Source organism: Carcharhinus amblyrhynchos, chromosome X (genome assembly GCF_965287045.1).
Source record: "Carcharhinus amblyrhynchos chromosome X, sCarAmb.v2.hapA, whole genome shotgun sequence".
Classification (NCBI taxonomy): Eukaryota; Metazoa; Chordata; class Chondrichthyes; order Carcharhiniformes; family Carcharhinidae; genus Carcharhinus; species Carcharhinus amblyrhynchos.
The window spans coordinates 6,930,048-6,948,589 of NC_137359.1; the positions used below are offsets into that span (position 1 = coordinate 6,930,048).

Genomic DNA, 18,542 nt, shown 5'->3' on the forward strand with positions numbered 1-18,542 from the left:
TAATCTTCTGAAAGGTATGAAACCCTCTCTGGCAAAGTCCAATTTTAAAATGTTGGCAGGTTGCTTTGCAAGGTGCAAAATCTGTTGAGTTGTATTGATGTAAAAAAAACCAATGGCTGTATGTAGCACAGCCTAAAACAGAGCTCTCAGTTACCCATGTTATTTGAACACTCAGCAAACCAAATCTTGCATTGTCTGAGCATAGAGATCTGTCAAATATCTGCCAAGCGACAAACCTGACTGTTTCATACGGAAGTTCTTTTGATAATCCGAGATCTGTAAGGAATTCTTCCAAAATCTTACTCCTTGTGAATGGCTCCGAGTTTCATAATTTTTAAGTATTGCGCTCGTTAACTGTGTTACTGTGCATCAAAAATCATTTGTCCTTATGGTTAGTTGCAGAAACATGTTATTTTCATCCTTTGGAAACTCCAAGAAAATAGAATGGGCATCCTACATGTCCCCTAATAAGTAATTTTGTCCAAATAGGGATTAACTGCTAAATAAAAGCAAAATACCGTGGATGCTGGAAATCTGAAATGAAAACCGAAAATGCTGGATCTGGCAGCATCTGTGGAGAGATGTTTTGAGTCCGTATGACTCTTCTCCAGAACTGGAGAGCTCTAGCAAAAGGGTCTGGAAACGTTAACTCTGTTCCTGTCTCCACAGATGCTGTCAGACCTACTGAGTTTATCCAGCATTTTCCATTAATTGTTAATGATAATCGAATCCCTACAGCCCAGAAAGAGCCCATTCGGTCCATCAAGTCTGTACTGCCCACAATCCCACCGAGGCCCTATTCCTGTAACTCCACACATTTACCCTGCTAATTCCCCTAACACTCAGATCAATTTTAGCATGGCCAATCAACCCAACCCCCACATCTTTGGACTGTGGAGGAAACCAGAGCAGACACGGGGAGAACGTGCAAACGCCACACAGACAGTGACCCAAGTCGGGAATTGAACCTGGGCTCATGGCGCTGAGAGGCAGCAGTGCTAACCACTGTGCCACCGTGCTGCCTGGTGCAGTATGCCATATCCATATCTGGCAGGAGCAGCGAGGCAAGATTTTGCACGAGGCATTTTGCCTGTCTGTGGAAACTGGCACTGACTCGCATGTTTAGAATGTGCTGTCAAAGTACACCTTGGAGATGGTGAACACTGCTGCCATTGTGTGCAGGTAATAGAAGGAATGAATATTTATGGTCATGGATGGGGTGTCAATCAAGTGGGCTGTTCCGTCCTGGATGGCTTGAGCTTTTTGAATTTTGTGGAGCTTGCTATCATGTGCGGGTCCCCTAGCCGAGATATTTGAATCATTGATAGTTACAAGTGAGGTGCCTAAAGATTGGAGAGTGGCAAATGTTGTGCCTTTTTTTAAAAGGGCTGCAGGGGAAAGCCTGAGAACCACAGGCCAGTGAGTCTCACATCTGTGGTGGGTAAATTGTTGGAAGGTATTTTGAGAGACAGGATCTACAGGCATTTAGAGATGCAAGGGCTGATTAGGGACAGACAGCATGGCTTTGAGTGGAAAATCATGTCTCACAAATTTGATTGAGTTTTTTGAAGGGGTAACCAAGAAGGCAGATGAGGACAGTGCAGTTGATGCTGTCTACATGGACTTTGATGTGGAGATGCCGGCGTTGGACTGGGATAAAACAAAAAGAAATCTCTCAACGCCAGCTTAAAGTCCAACAGGTTTAAGTCCAACATCCTTTCCTGGATGTCCTGAGGCATGGTACATTGGAGAGACCATGCAGATGTTATGCATGGTGAACGAAAGAACACCGCTTGACAATCACCAGGCAAGACTGTTCCTTTCCTGTTGGCGAACACTTCAGCAGTCATGGGCATTCAGCCTCTGATCTTCGGGTAAGCATTCTCCAAGGCGGCCTTCACGAGACACAACAGTGCAGAGTCGCTGAGCAGAAACGGATAGCCAAGTTCCACACACATGAGGACGGCCTCAACTGGGATCTTGGGTTCATGTCACACTATCTGTAACTCCAACTTTCCTGGACTTGCAAAATCTCAGTAACTTTCCTGTCTGGAAACAATACACATCCTTTTAACCTGTGCTTAAAGCTCTCTCCACTCACATTGTCTGTACCTTTAAGACTTGAGTTTGTGTCTTTGTGCCCTGTTTGTGATCAGAACTCCCACCCACCTGACGAAGGAACAGCATGATCCGAAAGCTTGAGGCATTTGCTACAAATAAACCTGTTGGACCTTAAGCTGGTGTTGTGAGATTTCTTTCTACATGGACTTTAGCAAAGCCTTTGACAAGGTACCGCGTGGTAGGTTGTTGCATAAAGTTAAATCTCACAGGATCCAGGGTGAAGTAAATAAATGGACACAAAATTGGCTTCTTGATAGAATAAGAAGTCTCACAACACCAGGTTAAAGTCCAACAGGTTTATTTGATAGTAAAAGCCACAAGCTTTTGGAACACCGTTCCTTCGTCAGGTGAGTGGAGAGTTCTGATCAGAAACAGGGCATATAAAGGCACACACAGTTTACAGAATATTGATGAGAATGTGAGTCTTTACAGCTAATCTGTGCAGACAGCGTGAGTGGAGATAGCATTAAGCATAGGTTAAAGAGATGTGTATTGTCTCCAGACAGGACAGTAAGTGAGATGTTGCAAGTTCAGGCAAGTCATGGGGGGTTATAGATAGCGTGACATGAACCCATGATCCCGGTTGAGGCCATCCTCGTGTGCAGAACTTGGCAATCAGTTTCTGCTCAACAACTCTGCGCTGTTGTATGTCGTGAAGGCCACCTTGGCGAACGTTTACCCGAAAATCAGAGGCCAAATGCCCATGACCGCTGAAATGTTCGCCAACAGGAAGGGAACAGTCTTGCCTGGTAATTGTTGAGCGATGTTCATTCATCCATTGTTGTAGCCTCTGCATGGTCTCCCCAGTGTACCATGCTTCGGGACATCTTTTCCTGCAGCGTGTTAGGTAGAGTCGCAAGAGTATGTACCGTGTACCTGGTGGATGGCGTTCTCATGTGAGATGATTGCATCCATATTGATGATCTGGCACGAATTGCAGTGGTTGCTGTGGCAGAGTTGTGTGGTGTTGTGGTCACTGTTCTCCTCAAGGCTGGGTAGTTTGCTGCGGACAATTTGAGGTTGTGCGGGTAAGTGGGGGTGCGGGGATGGCCGTGGCGAGATGTTCATCTTCATCAGTGACATGTTGAAGACTCCGGAGAAGATGTTGTAGCTTCTCCGCTTTGGGGAAGTACTGGACGACGAAGGGTACTCTGCCCACCATGTCCCACGTTTGCCTTCTGAGGCGGTCATGCAGTTTTTCGCTGTGGCGTGTCGGAACTATCGATGAGTCGAGCGCCGTATCCTGTTCTTATGAGGGCATCGTTCAGCGTCTTGAGGTCTGTCACGATCCTCCTCATCTGAGCAGATCCTGTGTATATGGAGGGCCTGTCCGTAGGGGATGGCTTCTTTAACGTGTTTAGGGTGGAAGCTGGAGAAGTGGAGCATCGTGAGGTTATCTGTGGGCCAAAGTGTACCGACAACTGGACGATGAGGAACACTAAAGACAGTTACCTGCAGATCCAACCAAAGAACACACCCGTCAACTCAACGCTCTGATCAAGACCTTTGATCCGGACCTTCAGAGCACCCTCTGTGCTCTCATCCCACGTACTGCCCGCGTTGGAGATCTCTACTATCTCCCAAAGGTACACAAGGCAAACACACCCGGCCGTCCCATCGTATTGGGCAATGGGACCCTGCGTGAGAACCTCTCCAGCTATGTCGAGGGCATCCGGAAACCCATTGTACAAAGAACCCCCAGCTTTTGTCAAACAAAGAACAAAATCAGCCCGGGAAACAGGCCCTTCGGCCCAACGAGCCCACGCCGCCATCTCAACACCACCAGTCCACCTCTGTACCCACGACCCCTGTCTAATGTTTTATGGCCATCCAGATTGAGGGAAACTGATTCAGGGACAATTTATTCCTGCCAATCAGCCTAACAGCACATCTGTGGGGTGTGGGAGGAAACCGGAGCACCCGGAGAAAACCCACACAAGCACGGGGAGAATGCGCAAACTCCCACAGACACCGACCCAAATCCATGTGTCTGCACAGCAAACAGCGATAGTCACTGAGCTGTCGTCTTGCCCAGTATCTGGTCCAGTTTAGGCGCACACTAACAACATGAAGCACTAGGCCAATCTCGAACAACCAAGAGCAGCCCCAGTACGACCCATCGTGTGTATGCCCCTCGTTGGACACGAGGTGGACTGACTTAAAACCTGTGAATGAAAAGAGAAAAAACATTATTATCGTACTATACCCACTTACATTACCAGGGACGCCCCAATGCTAATGACCCTTACTTAAAAGGATCTCCTATATCCACCCATCTCCAACTCAGTCATGTGCCTGTCTAAGTTACTCTTAAAGGACTCTAGCATGTTTGCCTCCACCACCTTACTTGGCAGAGCATTCCATACCCTCACTACCCTCTGTGTGAAAAACCTCCCTCTAATATCTGTGTTGTACCTCTCCCCCCTCACCTTAAGTCCATGGCCCCTTGTCCTACGTGTCTCTATTATAGGAAATAGCTTACCTCTGTTTACTCTGTCTATACCCGTCATAATCTTATATACCTCTATTAGGTCCCCCCTCAGTCGGCGTCTTTCAAGGGAAAAGAGCCCCAATTTCTTCAATCTTTCCTCATAACCCAGTCCTTCCATACCAGGCAACATCCTGGTAAACCTCCTCTGCACTCTCTCCAGAGTCTCCACGTCCTTCCGGTAGTAAGGCGACCAGAACTGGACGCAGTACTCCAAATGCGGCCTAACCAACGTTCTGTACAACTGCAACATTAGACTCCAGCTCTTATATTCTATACCCCTTCCTATAAAGGCTAACAGACCATAGGCTTTCTTCACCACACTCTCCACTTGCACTGCCACCTTCAAAGACTTGTGCACTTGCACCCCCAGGTCTCGCTGCGATTCTATACTCCTTACGGGCTTACCCTTTATCATATAATTTCCCCCTACATTATTCCAGCCAAAATGCATCACCTCACATTTATCCGGATTAAACTCCATTTGCCACGTATCTGCCCAATCAACCAGCCTATCAATATCCCACCGTATTGCCAGACACTGCTCCTCACTGCCCGCCAATCCAGCCATCTTGGTGTCATCAGCAAATTTGCTGATCACACCACCTACTCCCTCTTCCAAATCATTTATATACACTATGTCGCGACACTATGGACTTCCTACAGAAGTTCCTACAGAAACTCAGCACACATGGAGCAGTTGAACCAGGGGCATCCTCGTCACAATGGAGTCTCAGCACTCTACGTGAGCGTCCCCCACGACGATGGCATTGCTGCAACTGCCTCAGTACTCGACACTGGCAACTGCCAGTTTCCAGATGCAGTTTTACAACTCATCCGCTTCATCCTGAACCACAATGTCTTCACCTTTAACAACCAATTCATCATCCAAACACGTGGAACAGCCGTGGGGACCAAATTCGCATCTCAACGTGCCAACATCTTAGAACATAGAACACTACAGCACAAACAGGCCCTTCGGCCCACGAGTTGCGCCGATCACATCAACACCTACCAATCCATAGACCTATCTATAACCCCCAATCCCATTAAATCCCATATACTCATCCAGAAGTCTTTTAAAAGACCCCAGCGAGTTCACCTCCACCACCACTGACGGCAGCCGATTCCATTCACTCACCACCCTCTGAGTGAAAAACTTACCCCTAACATCACTTCTGTACTTTCCTCCCCGCACCTTAAATCTGTGTCCTCTCGTAGCGACCATTTCAACCCGGGGAAATAGCCTCTGAGAATCCACCCGATCTATTCCTCTCAACATTTTATAAACTTCTATCAGGTCGCCTCTCAACCTTCGTCTCTCCAGGGAGAAGAGTCCCAGCTCCCTCAACCTAACTTCATAAGGCATGCCTCCCAGTCCAGGCAATATCCTTGTAAATCTCCTCTGTACCCTTTCAATAGCTTCTACGTCCTTCCTATAGTGAGGCGACCAGAACTGCGCACAGTACTCCAAGCGAGGACTGACAAGGGTCTTATAAAGTTGCAGCATTACCTCCCAATTCCTAAACTCAATCCCTCGATTAATGAAGGCCAGTACACCATACGCCTTCTTGACCACATCCTCCACCTGCAAGGCCGATTTAAGAGTCCTGTGGACCCGGACCCCAAGATCCTTCTGCTCTTCAACACTACTAAGACTCCTGCCCTTGATAGTGTACTCGTTCATTCCATTGGTCCTGCCAAAATGGACGACTACACATTTATCCGCGTTGAAGTCCATCTGCCATTTCTCCGCCCAGTCCTACATCCTATTTATGTCCTGCTGCAACTTCTGACATCCTTCCAGACCATCCACAACACCACCGACCTTCGTGTCATCGGCTAACTTATTAACCCATCCCTCCACTTCCTCATCCAGGTCATTTATGAAAATGACAAACAGCAAGGGTCCTAGAACAGATCTCTGGGGCACTCCACTGGTGACTGACCTCCATGCAGAAAAAGACCCATCCACAACCACTCTCTGCCTTCTGCAGGCAAGCCAGTTCTGGATCCACAAGGCCAAAGCCCCTTCATGCACAGGCTCAAACAAGACTTCTTCACTGCACAGGACACGAGATACGTTGACGACACTTTCTTCCTTTGGACTCATGGTGAACAATCACTGAAACAACTATATATGACATCAACAAGTTCCATCCCACCATCAGACTCATCATGGACTATTCTCCAAAATTGGTTGCATTCTTGGACATACGCATCTCCATCAAGAACAGTCACATCAGCACCTCACTGTACCGCAAGCCCACAGACAACCTCACAATGCTCCACTTCTCTAGCTTTCACCCTAAACACATTAAAGAAGCCATCCCCTACGGACAGGCCCTTCGTATACACAGGATCTGCTCAGATGAGGAGGATTGCAACAGACTCCTTCAGACACTGAAAAATGCCCTCATAAGAGCAGGATATGGCATTCGACTCATCGATCAACAGTTCCAACACGCCGCAGCGGAAAACCGCATCGACCTCCTCAGAAGACAAACACGGTACACAGGTGGACAGAGTACCCTTCGTCGTCCAGTACTTCCCGGAGCAGAGAAGCCACGACATCATCTCCGGAGTCTTCAACATTGTCATTGATGAAGGTGAACATCTCGCCAGGGCCATCCCCATACCCCCACTTCTTGCCTTCAAACAACGGCACAACCTCAAACAGACCATTGTCCACAGCAAGCTACCCAGCCTTTAGGCGAACAGTGTCCACAAACCACACAACCCTGCCACAGCAACCTCTGCAAGACGTGCCGGATCATCGACATAGATGCCATCATCTCACACGAGAGCACCATCCACCAGGTACATGGCACATACTCTTGCAACTCGGCCAACGTTGTCTACCTAATACGCTGTGTGAAAGGGTGTCCCAAAGCATGGTACATTGGGGAGACCATGCAGACGCTACAACAACGGATGAATGAACACTGCTCGACAATCACCAGGCAAGACTGCTCCCTTCCTGTTGGTGAATACTTCAGCGGTCATGGGCATTTGGCCTCTGATCTTTGGGTAAACGTTCTCCAAGGCGGCCTTCGCGACACACAACAGCGCAGAGTTGTTGAGCAGAAAATGATAGCCAAGTTCCGCACACGTGAGGATGGCCTCAACCGGGATCATGGGTTCATGTCACACTATCTGTAACCCCCATGACTTGCCTGAACTTGCAACATCTCACTTACTGTCCTATCTGGAGACAATACACATCTCTTTAACCTATGCTTAATGCTATCTCCACTCACATTGTCTGCACCGTTAAGACTTGAATAACAGATTAGCTGTAAAAACTCACATCCTAATTAGTATTCTGTAAACTGTGTGTGCTGTTATATGCCCTGTTTCTGATCAGAACTCTTCACTCACCTGACAAAGGAACGGTGTTCCGAAAGCTTGTGGCGTTTACTATCAAATAAACCTGTTGGACTTTAACCTGGTGTTGAGACATCTGACTGTGTTTACCCCAGTCCAATGCTGGCATCTCCACTTCTTGACAGAAGCCAGAGGGTGGTTGTAGAGTTGCTTTTCAAACTGGGGGCCTGTAACCAGTGGGGTGCCTCAGGGATTGGTGCTGGGTCCACTGTTATTTGTCATTTATATTAATGATTTGGACGAGAATATTGAAGGGATGGTTAGCAAGCTTGCAGATGACACCAAGATTGTCATAGTGGACAGTGAAGAAGGTTATCTTGAATTGCTTGATCTTGATCAATTGGGCCAGTGGGCTGACGAATGGCAGATGGCGTTTAATTTAGATAAGTGCAAAGTGATGCATTTTGGTAGACTGAACCAGGGCAGGACTTACTCAGTTAATGGTAGGACGTTGGGAGAGTTACAGAATAAAGAGATCTAGGGGTACATGTTCATAGCTCCTTGAAAGTGGAGTCACAGGTGGGCAGAGTGGTGAAGAAGGCATTCAGCATGCTTGGTTTCATTGGTGACAACATTGAATACAGGAGTTGGAATGTCTTCTTGAAGTTGTACAAGACGTTGGTAAGGTCACACTTGGAATATTGTGTGCAATTTTGGTCATCCTATTATAGGAAGGATATTATTAAACTAGAAAGAATGCAGAAAAGATACACTAGGATGCTACCAGGACTTGATGGATTGAGTTATAAGGAGAGGCTGAATAACTGGGACTTTTTTCTCTGGAGCGTAGGAGGCTGAGGAGTAACCTTATAGAGGTCTATAAAATTATGAGGGGCATAGACAGGGTAGATAGCCAATATCTTTTCCCAAAGGTAGGGGAGTCTAAAACTAGAGGGCCTAGGTTTAAGTTGAGAGGGGAGAGATACAAAAGTGTCCAGAGGGGCAATTTTTTCATTCAGAGGGTGATGAGCCTCTGGAACAAGCTGCCAGAGGTTGTAGTAGAGTCCGGTACAAATTTATCTTTTAAAGAGCATTTCGATAGTTACATGGGTATGATGAGTATAGAGGGATATGGGCCAAATGCAGGCAATTGGGATTAGCTTAGGGGGCTTTAAAAAAAAAGGGCATAATGGACAAGTTGGGCTGAAGGGCCTGTTTCCATGCTGTAAACCTCTATGATTCTATGTGGAGTGAGTGGAATTGATTGAAGAATGTAAGATGCAGAGGACCATAGGAGGAGATTAAGAGGGATCATCCACTCAGCACTTATAGTTGCAGATACTTGTTGTCTTTTGTACATGTGCTAGGCTCTAGTCGTAGCCCTATGGCTAAGGTCCTAATTCAGAGCATGATGGGAAAAATGGTGAAACTGGTCTGCTAACTTCAAGTCTTGGACATGCCTGACAGGAATACAAAAGTAAGCAGTTCTGACCACAGAGTTGCAAAGTCAGGCCAATAATAGAATAAGCAACTAACAGAAGAGGAGATTGTTGCAAGACAGTGTTGTGTCTTAAAAAGGCTGGATGGCGGTGGCATGTCTGCAACCAATGGTTAGCAGCTTGCGGTTGACTCAAACCATTTTTTGGGCGTAGGAAAAAGGGTATTAAAAAGTCTGGTACTTCAAAGTATCATCAGTGATAACTGCAGAATGATCTTCGCAAAGAAGACCCCCCAAGCTACAAGCATCGAAGTGGCCTGGCCAGCTACCTCAGTAATACCAATTTCTCTTGGGTGATTTAGTTAGGTCCTAGTGTGAACAGATAGATCTTTGTATTCAAGAGGCAGCTGGATATAGCACTTGGGGTGAATGGGATCAAAGGTTATGGGGGAAAAAGCAGGATTAGGCTATTGAAATGGATGATCAGCCATGATCGTAATGAATGGCAGAGCAGGCTTGAAGGGCTGAATGGCCTCCTCCTGCCCCTATCTTCGATGTTTCCATGTTTTAGTGTACCTTTAGTATTGCAGTTCTACAGCGTGTAATTATATTAGTTGTCTGTGTTTTTGAGAATCTGCTTCAACTGTATCCACGAATCTAGAAGTAGTTGAAATTGTGTCCTGGCTCTTTACCCAGATGCGCTTCTTGGCCACGAAACAGGAGTTCTGCAGTCAGTGTCACTGAGGATGGGGATATTTGTGGAGCCTCCTGCCCCAGTGAGTTGTTTAATTGTCCACCACCATTCATGGCTGGGTGTGGCAGGACTGCAGAGTTTAGATGTGATCTGTTGGTTGTGGGATTGTTGAGTTCTGTCTCTCCAGCACTGCTGCTATTGCCTCGAGTTATCCCTCCCTTCCTATTCTCCAGCAGTTGTTACCCTTGCCCCGACACCATGAGCCAGCCATGGAGGAGTTGCTGTGGAGGCTTGTCGTTGACTCCCCCAGAATCCATGGTGCCGCTCCTTGCTTTGGGATCTTGGAGAATGCTGCACAAGGTCGTGTGTGCTCACCTTCAATTTCCTCAAAATTCAGCTCAGCAGGTGCACACCATTTAAAAGCAGTTGTAAAGCCATACTGACATGAGATTTAAATTTGACATGGGTGTTGATTCTTTCTTGTGGCCTTGCTAATGATATGCAAATGTATTAAAATTAAGCTTCCAACATTGGAAGGCGGGACATACCATTAACAGGGAGGGAACAATCGTTTCCTGGATGTCTGTCTCCGGGAAACGCGTCTTGGTCCTTCTCACAAGATTTTCCAATCTTTCCAGCGAACATGCCAGAAAATCCCCGTCAAGTTTGTGCCTTTTTTCTGAAGCTGCAATTTCCAAACTTTTCTCCTGGTTGGATTTAAAAAAAAAACTGAAACTTTCTAAAGGTAATAGAGACTGCCAGACAATCTACAGCTTGCGTTGCACTGAGTGGGATAAAAAGACACTCGACCATGCTAAATCCACCCTCAGTGTACCCGAACAGGAGTGTGGCGACTCGTGGATTTTCACAGTAACTTCATTGCAGTGTTAATGTAAACCTACTGGTGACACTAATAAATAAACTTTAAACTTTAACCTTTTCTGCCATTTGTACTAGTGTATGTGTGTGACATATGGCTGGTTTTGATTTGATTTATTATTGTCACATGTATTGGGATACAGCGAAAAGTGTTGTTTCTTGCGGGCTATACAGACAAAGCATACTGTTCATAGAGAAGGAAATGAGAGCGCAGAATATAGTGTTAAGTCATAGCTAGGGTGTAATGAGAGTAAAAGATAGAATTAGAAGGTATGCTGGGCACAGCTTGCAAGAAGGCACCACACTCAGTGCCATCTTGCAAGACCTATTTTTAAGTTTGGCAAATAGTTTCAATAAGCGTACCTTGTTCAACCCAAGAAAACCTGCCTGACTAATTCTTTATACTCTGAAAGCATAAATAAAGTTAATAGTCTCTATGGAGATAATAACATGAGGAAATCATGCTCATTGCTTTGTGTACAAGGTTCTTGATTTTGCTATATTGAATATGTATTACTGTGTAAATCCATTATTGTGTCTTCCAGGGACAGGATGATGCTGCTAAAATTAGAACAAGAAATTCTGGACTTTATCAGTGATAATAAGTAAGTCAATGATTGCTGCCTGTGTTGACACACAGTATTTTGTGAGCCAGCAAGTGTGCCAGTGAAAGCAAGCTTGAACATTTAACCACGTTCTATTCAGATAATGTTGCATATGTTGGAATAGAGTGGCGCACTCAAATAAAGCTCTGTCCTTGTAAAAATCTGTCTCATTTGAATGAGAGTGTTTTAGGCGTGACTCCTGCGCAAACATTTATTTACCAACTTTGTTATTTTCAGTAATCAGTACAAGAAATTTCCTCAGATGACCTCCTACCACAGAATGCTCTTACACAGAGTGGCTGCGTACTTTGGAATGGATCACAATGTTGACCAAACTGGAAAAGCTGTTATAATTAATAAGACAATAAATACGAGAATGTAAGTATGATGTAATTTAAATGCATCGGAGACCACTTTTTTTGTATGTTGTTTTGTTAGTGAAATCCCCACCAGTGTGATTTGAATATAAGCTGACTTTTTTTTATTGACTTTGTATTGCTGGCACAATCTCTACCACTTAAAGCATCCATGTTTAAAATGGACTGTTGCTTTAATGACCAAAGGGCAGTACCCATCATTGAGTAGCCATTTGGAGTAATGTCAGTTTCAGAGTTGCTGGTTACAGGATTTTGTTTATTAACTCTTATTTTAGGGTCAGGAGTAGCTGTGCTGTGCACCACATGACAATTTTGCTTTCATTAAATTTACCTCTGTACCCAGTCCTTTCTTCTGGTTTCATCTATTTTGGAGTGTCACACAAGCTGCTGTTAAAATCCAGCTCAGAAACTGCAAAGTGTTTTATGAAGTCAGCCTTAACAGCTAAATATACTGTTCCAAATTGAACGCCCCACAGACATACACCCCAATATACACTTAGCACAGAAAGCAAGTATGCTCACCTGATGCTGGATTTTGCAGCTTTGCAACATCTGCTGTGAATTAGTCGTTTGGATGTAGAATTTAAATGCTGAGGCTTTCCAACCCTAGAACCTTCAGCACGTTTCAAGAGACAGAGGCATGACCTGCCTCTAGCTTCTAGCTAGCTAGCCAGCCACCAACACCAGAGAGAGACAAAAAAAACACTGCTTTCAGCCTGCAATCCAAACAGCTTCTGCCAAAATGAAAGTAAAACCTTTGGATTTTTCCTATGGGGCGGTGGAAAAACTGGCCAAAGGCACCTGATCTGTCAATCATTCTTCACCCAACAATTCCAAAAGGATGATAAAACTCCAGGACACTATATTAGGCCCAGATTAAAAATAAGATGCCCATTATACTACTACAACAATTAAAGAATATCGCGGCAACAATACAAAAATAACCAGGCCTGCTGAAAAAAACTGCAAACATGATTAAAAATACATGTCTGAAAGTCATAGTAGCATCTCGCTGCATTCTGATCATCTTGCCGAATTCACATTTTCACAAGATTTACTACTGTGGCGGCACAGTGGGTTAGCACTGCTGCCTCACAGCTCCAGGGACCCGGTTGCATTCCTGGCTTGGGTCAGTGGAGTTTGCATGTTCTCCCTGTGTCTGCATGGGTTTACTCCCCTGGTCCAAAGATGTATGGGTTAGGTGGATTGGCTATGGTAAATTGCCCCTTAGTGTCCCAGGATGTGTAGGTTAGTGGGGTAAATGTGTGGAATTTTGGAGACGGGGCCTGGGGTGGGATTGTTTTCGGCACAGACTTGATGGGCTAAATGCACCCCTTTTGCACTGTCGGTTTCTATGATTCTATTGTTGGTCATTGGCACTAGTATTTTTCTGCAAGGGCATTCCAAATTTCTATTCCTGTTGTTAGAGTGCTGGACCTGAACCCTAAGGTAGATTATGAAGCCAGGCTAGACCCTAACCATTTTTCTATTTTGGCATAAATGTGGACAAAAAAACGCTTCGCTCCAGGAGTAATTCCACTGACAAATTAGGGATCTTTTATCAAAACAAGCTTAATTCACAACACAGTTTAAATACAACTCTAAGCAAATGAAGCAGTTCAATTCTTAATCATTAACAATCTTGAAGTTTCTAACATCACTTTTTCAATTCCAAGTAAACAACAGTCTTCCCGTAGACTTGAACCCCATTTTATGTATAGTTAGCAAGCCCCAGCATCCATGCTTTAAATTGTGGTAACAGGATGTAGGTTTCAGAGAGAGAGAAAGCATCTTTCAACAGCTCCAATCACCAACTCACTTTAGAATGAAAGTGAAAGAGCTACAAGCCTCGCTTCTACCAATAACCTTGTGTCACATGTCTCTGTCGATCACTCTAATCTGAAACCCAGGGGAACTTATGTAAACCAAAATGCATTAAACCTTCTGCTAAATAACACTACATGGCTAAAATGAGCATCTGTTTTCTCAACATTTGAGTTGCATTTCTCCTTACATGCTGATTCCCTGTGAAAAAGGACAATCTTAAAGCAGACTTCTTAAACATAAGATATTTCAATAGCACCCATATCATCACACTGCAATCTTCATTTGATTGACCGTGGCAAATTACAGAGAACTTGGACAAGTAGGGACTTCTCTTAAAGGCGCCCTCCTCCTCCCCCCATCCATTGAGGTTGCTACCCCTCTCTTAATTCAGGATGTTCTTAAATGCGAATTCTGTGAATTTGTATATTTTTTAAATGGATATTGATGGAGATATATAACTCGTGGACTTGTTTTCGAACAATAATTTGCATTTGTGTTGCAACTTAAAGGTAGGTTTTTCACATGCAAAAATTGATGCTGACCATAGGATGAGATATTGGGCGCGGCGCTAAAGGCTTAGTCAGAGGTGATTTTAAACAGCCTCTTAAGAAAGGAGAGGGCACCCGGCGAGGGAATTCCAGTGTGTGAGGCTTAGTCAGCTGAAGGCATTCATGCAATGGGGGTTGAAGATGGGGCTGGAAGGTTGATTTGCACAAAAGGCTAGAGTTAGAGGGGTGTTGGGTTTGAGGCATCACAGAATTGTTACAGCACAGGAGGAGGCCATTTGGTCCATTGTGCCTGCACTGACTCTCCAAACGAGCATTATGACTCAGTGCCATTCGCCTGCCTTTTCCCTGGTACCCCTGCACATTGTTTCTATTCAAGTAATTGTCTAATGCCTTCTTGAATGTCTCGATTGAACCTGCCTCCATCACACTTCCAGGCAGCGCATTCCAGACCCTGACCACTCACTGTGTGAAAAAGTTTTATCTTACATTTGCTTCTTTTGCAAATCACTCTAAATCTGTGTCCCTCTCATTCCTGATCCTTTTACAAACAGGAACAGTTTCTCCCTGTCTACTCTGTTTAGCTCCCTCATGATTTTGAGCATCTCTATCACATCTCCTTTTAGCCGCCTTCACTCCAAGGAGATTAGAGAAGGCCATGAAAGAACTTAAACTCAAGTGAACATCCTGGCACAATGGTTAGCACAGCTGCCTCACAGCACCAGGGACCCGGGTTCAATTCCAACCTTAGGTGACTGTATGGAGTTTGCACATTTTCCCAATGTCTGTGTGGGTTTCGTCTGTGTGGGTTTCCTCTGAGTGCTCCAGTTTTCTCCCACACTCCAAAAGATGCGTGGGTTAGGCTGATAAGGAAGGACTGTAGAAAGAGATAATCAGCTATGGATATCTAAGGAAATAAAGGACGGTATCAAATTGAAAGAAAATGCATGCAAATTAGCAAAGATTAGTGGGAAATTAGAGGATTGGGAAATCTTTAAAGGTCAACAGAAAGCCACAAAGAAAGCTATAAAACAAGTAAGATGGATTATGAGATTAAACTAGCTCAGAATATAAAAACAGATAGCAAAGGTTTCTACAAATACATGAAACGAAAAAGAGTGGCTAAAGTAAACATTGGTCCTTTAGAGGATGAGAAGGCAGATGTAATTACTGGAAATGAGAAAATGGCTGAGGCATCAAACAGGTATTTTGTGTCTGACTTCACAGTGGAAGACACAAATAACATGCCAAAAATTGATGACAGGAAGGCTATAGCAGGTGAGAACCTAGAAACTATCATTATCACGAAAGAGGTAGTGTTGGGCAAGTTAATGGGGCTAAAGGTAGGCAAGTCCCCTGGTCCTGATGGAATGCATCCCAGGGTACTAAAAGAGATGGTGGGGGAAATTGCAAATACACTAGTGGTAATTTACTAAAATTTGCAGGACTCTGGGGTGGTTCCCGCAGATTGGAAAGCAGCAAATGTGATGTCATTATTTAAAAAAGGAGATAGACAAAAGGCAGGTTACCATAGGCCAGTTAGCTTAACTTCTGTAGTGAGGAAAATGCTTGAATCTATCATCAAGGAAGAAGTAGCGAGACATCTGGATATAAATTGTCCCATCAGTAAGACACAGCATGGGTTCATGAAGGGCAGGTCATGTTTGACTAATTTGGTGGAATTCTTTGAGAACATTACATGCACAGTTGACTGTGGGGAACCAGTGGATGTGGTGTGTCTGCATTTCCAGAAGGCATTTGACAAGGTGCCGCACCATAAGATAAAGGTGCACGGTGTTACGGGTAATGTATTATCATGGACAGAGGATTGGTTAACTGACAGAAAGCAAAGAGTGGGGGTAAATGGATATTTTTCTGATTGGCGATCAGTGACTAGTGGTGTGCCTCAGGGATCAGTGTTGGGACTGCAATTGTTTACAATTTACATAGGTGATTTGGAGTTGGGGACCAAGTGTAGTGTGTCAAAATTTGCAGGTGGCACTAAGACAAGTGGCAGAGCAAAGTGTGCAGATGACACTGAAAGTCTGCAAAAGGATGTAGATAATCTTAAGTGTGTGGGCAAGAGTCTTACAGTTGGAGAACAATGTTGGCAAATGTGAGGTCATCCATTTTGGTAGGAATCACAGCAAAATGGACTATTATTTAAATGGTAAAAAATTGCAGCATGCTGCTGTGCAGAGGGACCTGGATATCGCTGTGCAGAGGGACCTGGATATCCTTGTGCAGGAATCTCCAGGAGTTGGTTTGCAGATACAGCAGGTAATTAAGAAGACAAATGGAATTTTGTCCTTCATTGCTAGAGGGATGGAGTTTAAGAACAGTGAAGTTCTGTTGCAGCTGTATAAGGTGCTGGTGAGGCCACACCTGGAGCACTGTGTACAATTTTGGTCTCCTTACTTGAGAAAGGATATACTGGCACTGGAGGGGGGTACAGAGGAGATTCACTAGGTTGATTCCGGAGTTTAGGGTGTTGGCTTCTGAGGAGAGACTGAGTAAACTGTGGTTATACTCGTTGGAACTCAGAAGAATGCGGGAAGATCTTATAGAAACATATAAGATTGTGAAGGGAATAGATAAGATAGAAGCAGAGAAGTTGTTTCTGCTGGCGGGTGAAACTAGAACTAGGGTGCATGGCCTCAAAATAAGGGGGAGCAGATTTAGGACTGAGTTGAGGAGGAACTTCTTCACACAAAGGGTTGTGAATCTGTGGAATTCCCTGCCCAGTGAAGCAGTTGAAGCTACCTCATTGAACATTTTTAAGGAAAGGATAGGTACATTTTTGAACAGTAAAGGAATTAAGAGTTATGGTGAGCAGGCGGGTAAGTAGAGCTGAGTCCACAGAAAGATCAGCCATGATCTTATTGAATGGCAGAGCAGGCTCGAGGGGCCAGATGACCTACTCCTGCTCCTAGTTCTTATGTTTTATGATTGGCCATATTAAATTGCCCCTTAGTGTCTGAGGGCTTAACAAACAAATATGTGGGGTTACGGGGATTAGGGTTGTTGTCAGTGCAGACTTGATGGGCCTAATAGCCTCCTTCCGCACTGCATGGATTCTGTGATTTAAATTTGAGACCTTGGAGGAACTGGGAGCCAGTTCAGAGCAACAAGGGTGAAAGTGATAGGTGAGTGGGACTTAGCGTGCGATGGGAGACACAAAACAGAATTTTGAATGAGATAACGTTTACAGAAGGTAAAAGAAAAGAGACAGGCAGGGGCACAATAGAATAGTCAAATTTTAAAACAATAAAGGTATTGTCGTGGACTCCAGCAACAGATTAGCTTACTGAGAGTGAAGACTAGCTTCCTCCTGTGGCCGAGTGGCACAGGTCACTGAATTAGTAAACACAAACCTCAAGCAACACTCTGGGGTTTGAGATTCAAATCTCACCACAGTTAATGTTTGAATTCTAAAATAAACCTCCTGTGGAGGGTGAGACTCATCTGATTTTGGCCAGACTTGCCATCAACATGTCCATTTGGGGCTGTGTATCCCTGGAGAGAGATGTGATGATACTGTGCATTTAAGAAATGTATTTATGTCATGTTTCTTATATGGGGTATGTTTAAAATTCTGTTCTGTTTTACACAGTGCCAATTTGTCTGCACCATGCAGCTCATGTGCTGTGAATGCAGGATAATTGATTTTAGCTAGGGGTGTGTTTCTTTTAATCTGGGTTAATGCATTTTTGCTGATTTGGTTTTTCTGCTCGGGTTTGATTTGATTGATTGCCAAAGTAATGTGCTGAAGGGGAGGAGCTCAGCTTACAGGGAAAAGCAGGCAGTTACTGTTGGGTTCTGAAAGAAGAAAGAAGTGCTTCTTTCTCTCTCTTTCACTTGAGGCTGCTTTTTGGGACCTGCTAAGAGAAATATGTCTCTCTTGCTGTCTCTTTCTCCAGAGGTGTTCTGGAGGCTCAAGGATTGGCAGCCCAAGTACAAGCATGTAAGCTTGTGCATTATTAACTGATTTTGAAGAGAGTTTAAATCTTTCAGAGGAATATTGCTTGAATTGGAACTAATAGAGATAGATTAGCAGTTAAGAATTGTATCCTGTCTTGTTTAAGTATTTCAGTTGGTAAATGTTAAGCTAAATCTATTTGTTATAGTTAGATTGCATTGTTAAATTGAGTTTGTTTTGATTAAAGCTTTCTAGTGGGTCAATAGAATCACACCTGGAGTGAAACACCTTATCCTCACTAATACTAAAATAGAAAAACTTTTGGGGTCTAATCGAACTTCATAACATATTTTGGGGTTTC

The 18,542-nt window shown here is 44.4% G+C and overlaps 1 protein-coding gene across 10 annotated transcripts in view; it reads left to right on the forward strand.

Moving 5' to 3' along the window:
- r3hdm2 (R3H domain containing 2) overlaps positions 1 to 18,542 on the forward strand; it is a 304,603-nt gene that overhangs the window by 186,416 nt on the left and 99,645 nt on the right. For all 10 annotated transcript variants that reach the window (XM_080218004.1, XM_080218002.1, XM_080218006.1 and 7 more), the window contains 2 exons: positions 11,493 to 11,552; positions 11,790 to 11,930. In XM_080218004.1, coding sequence (XP_080074130.1) covers positions 11,493 to 11,552; positions 11,790 to 11,930 — 201 coding nt within the window. The remainder of the gene's footprint in view (positions 1 to 11,492; positions 11,553 to 11,789; positions 11,931 to 18,542) is intronic.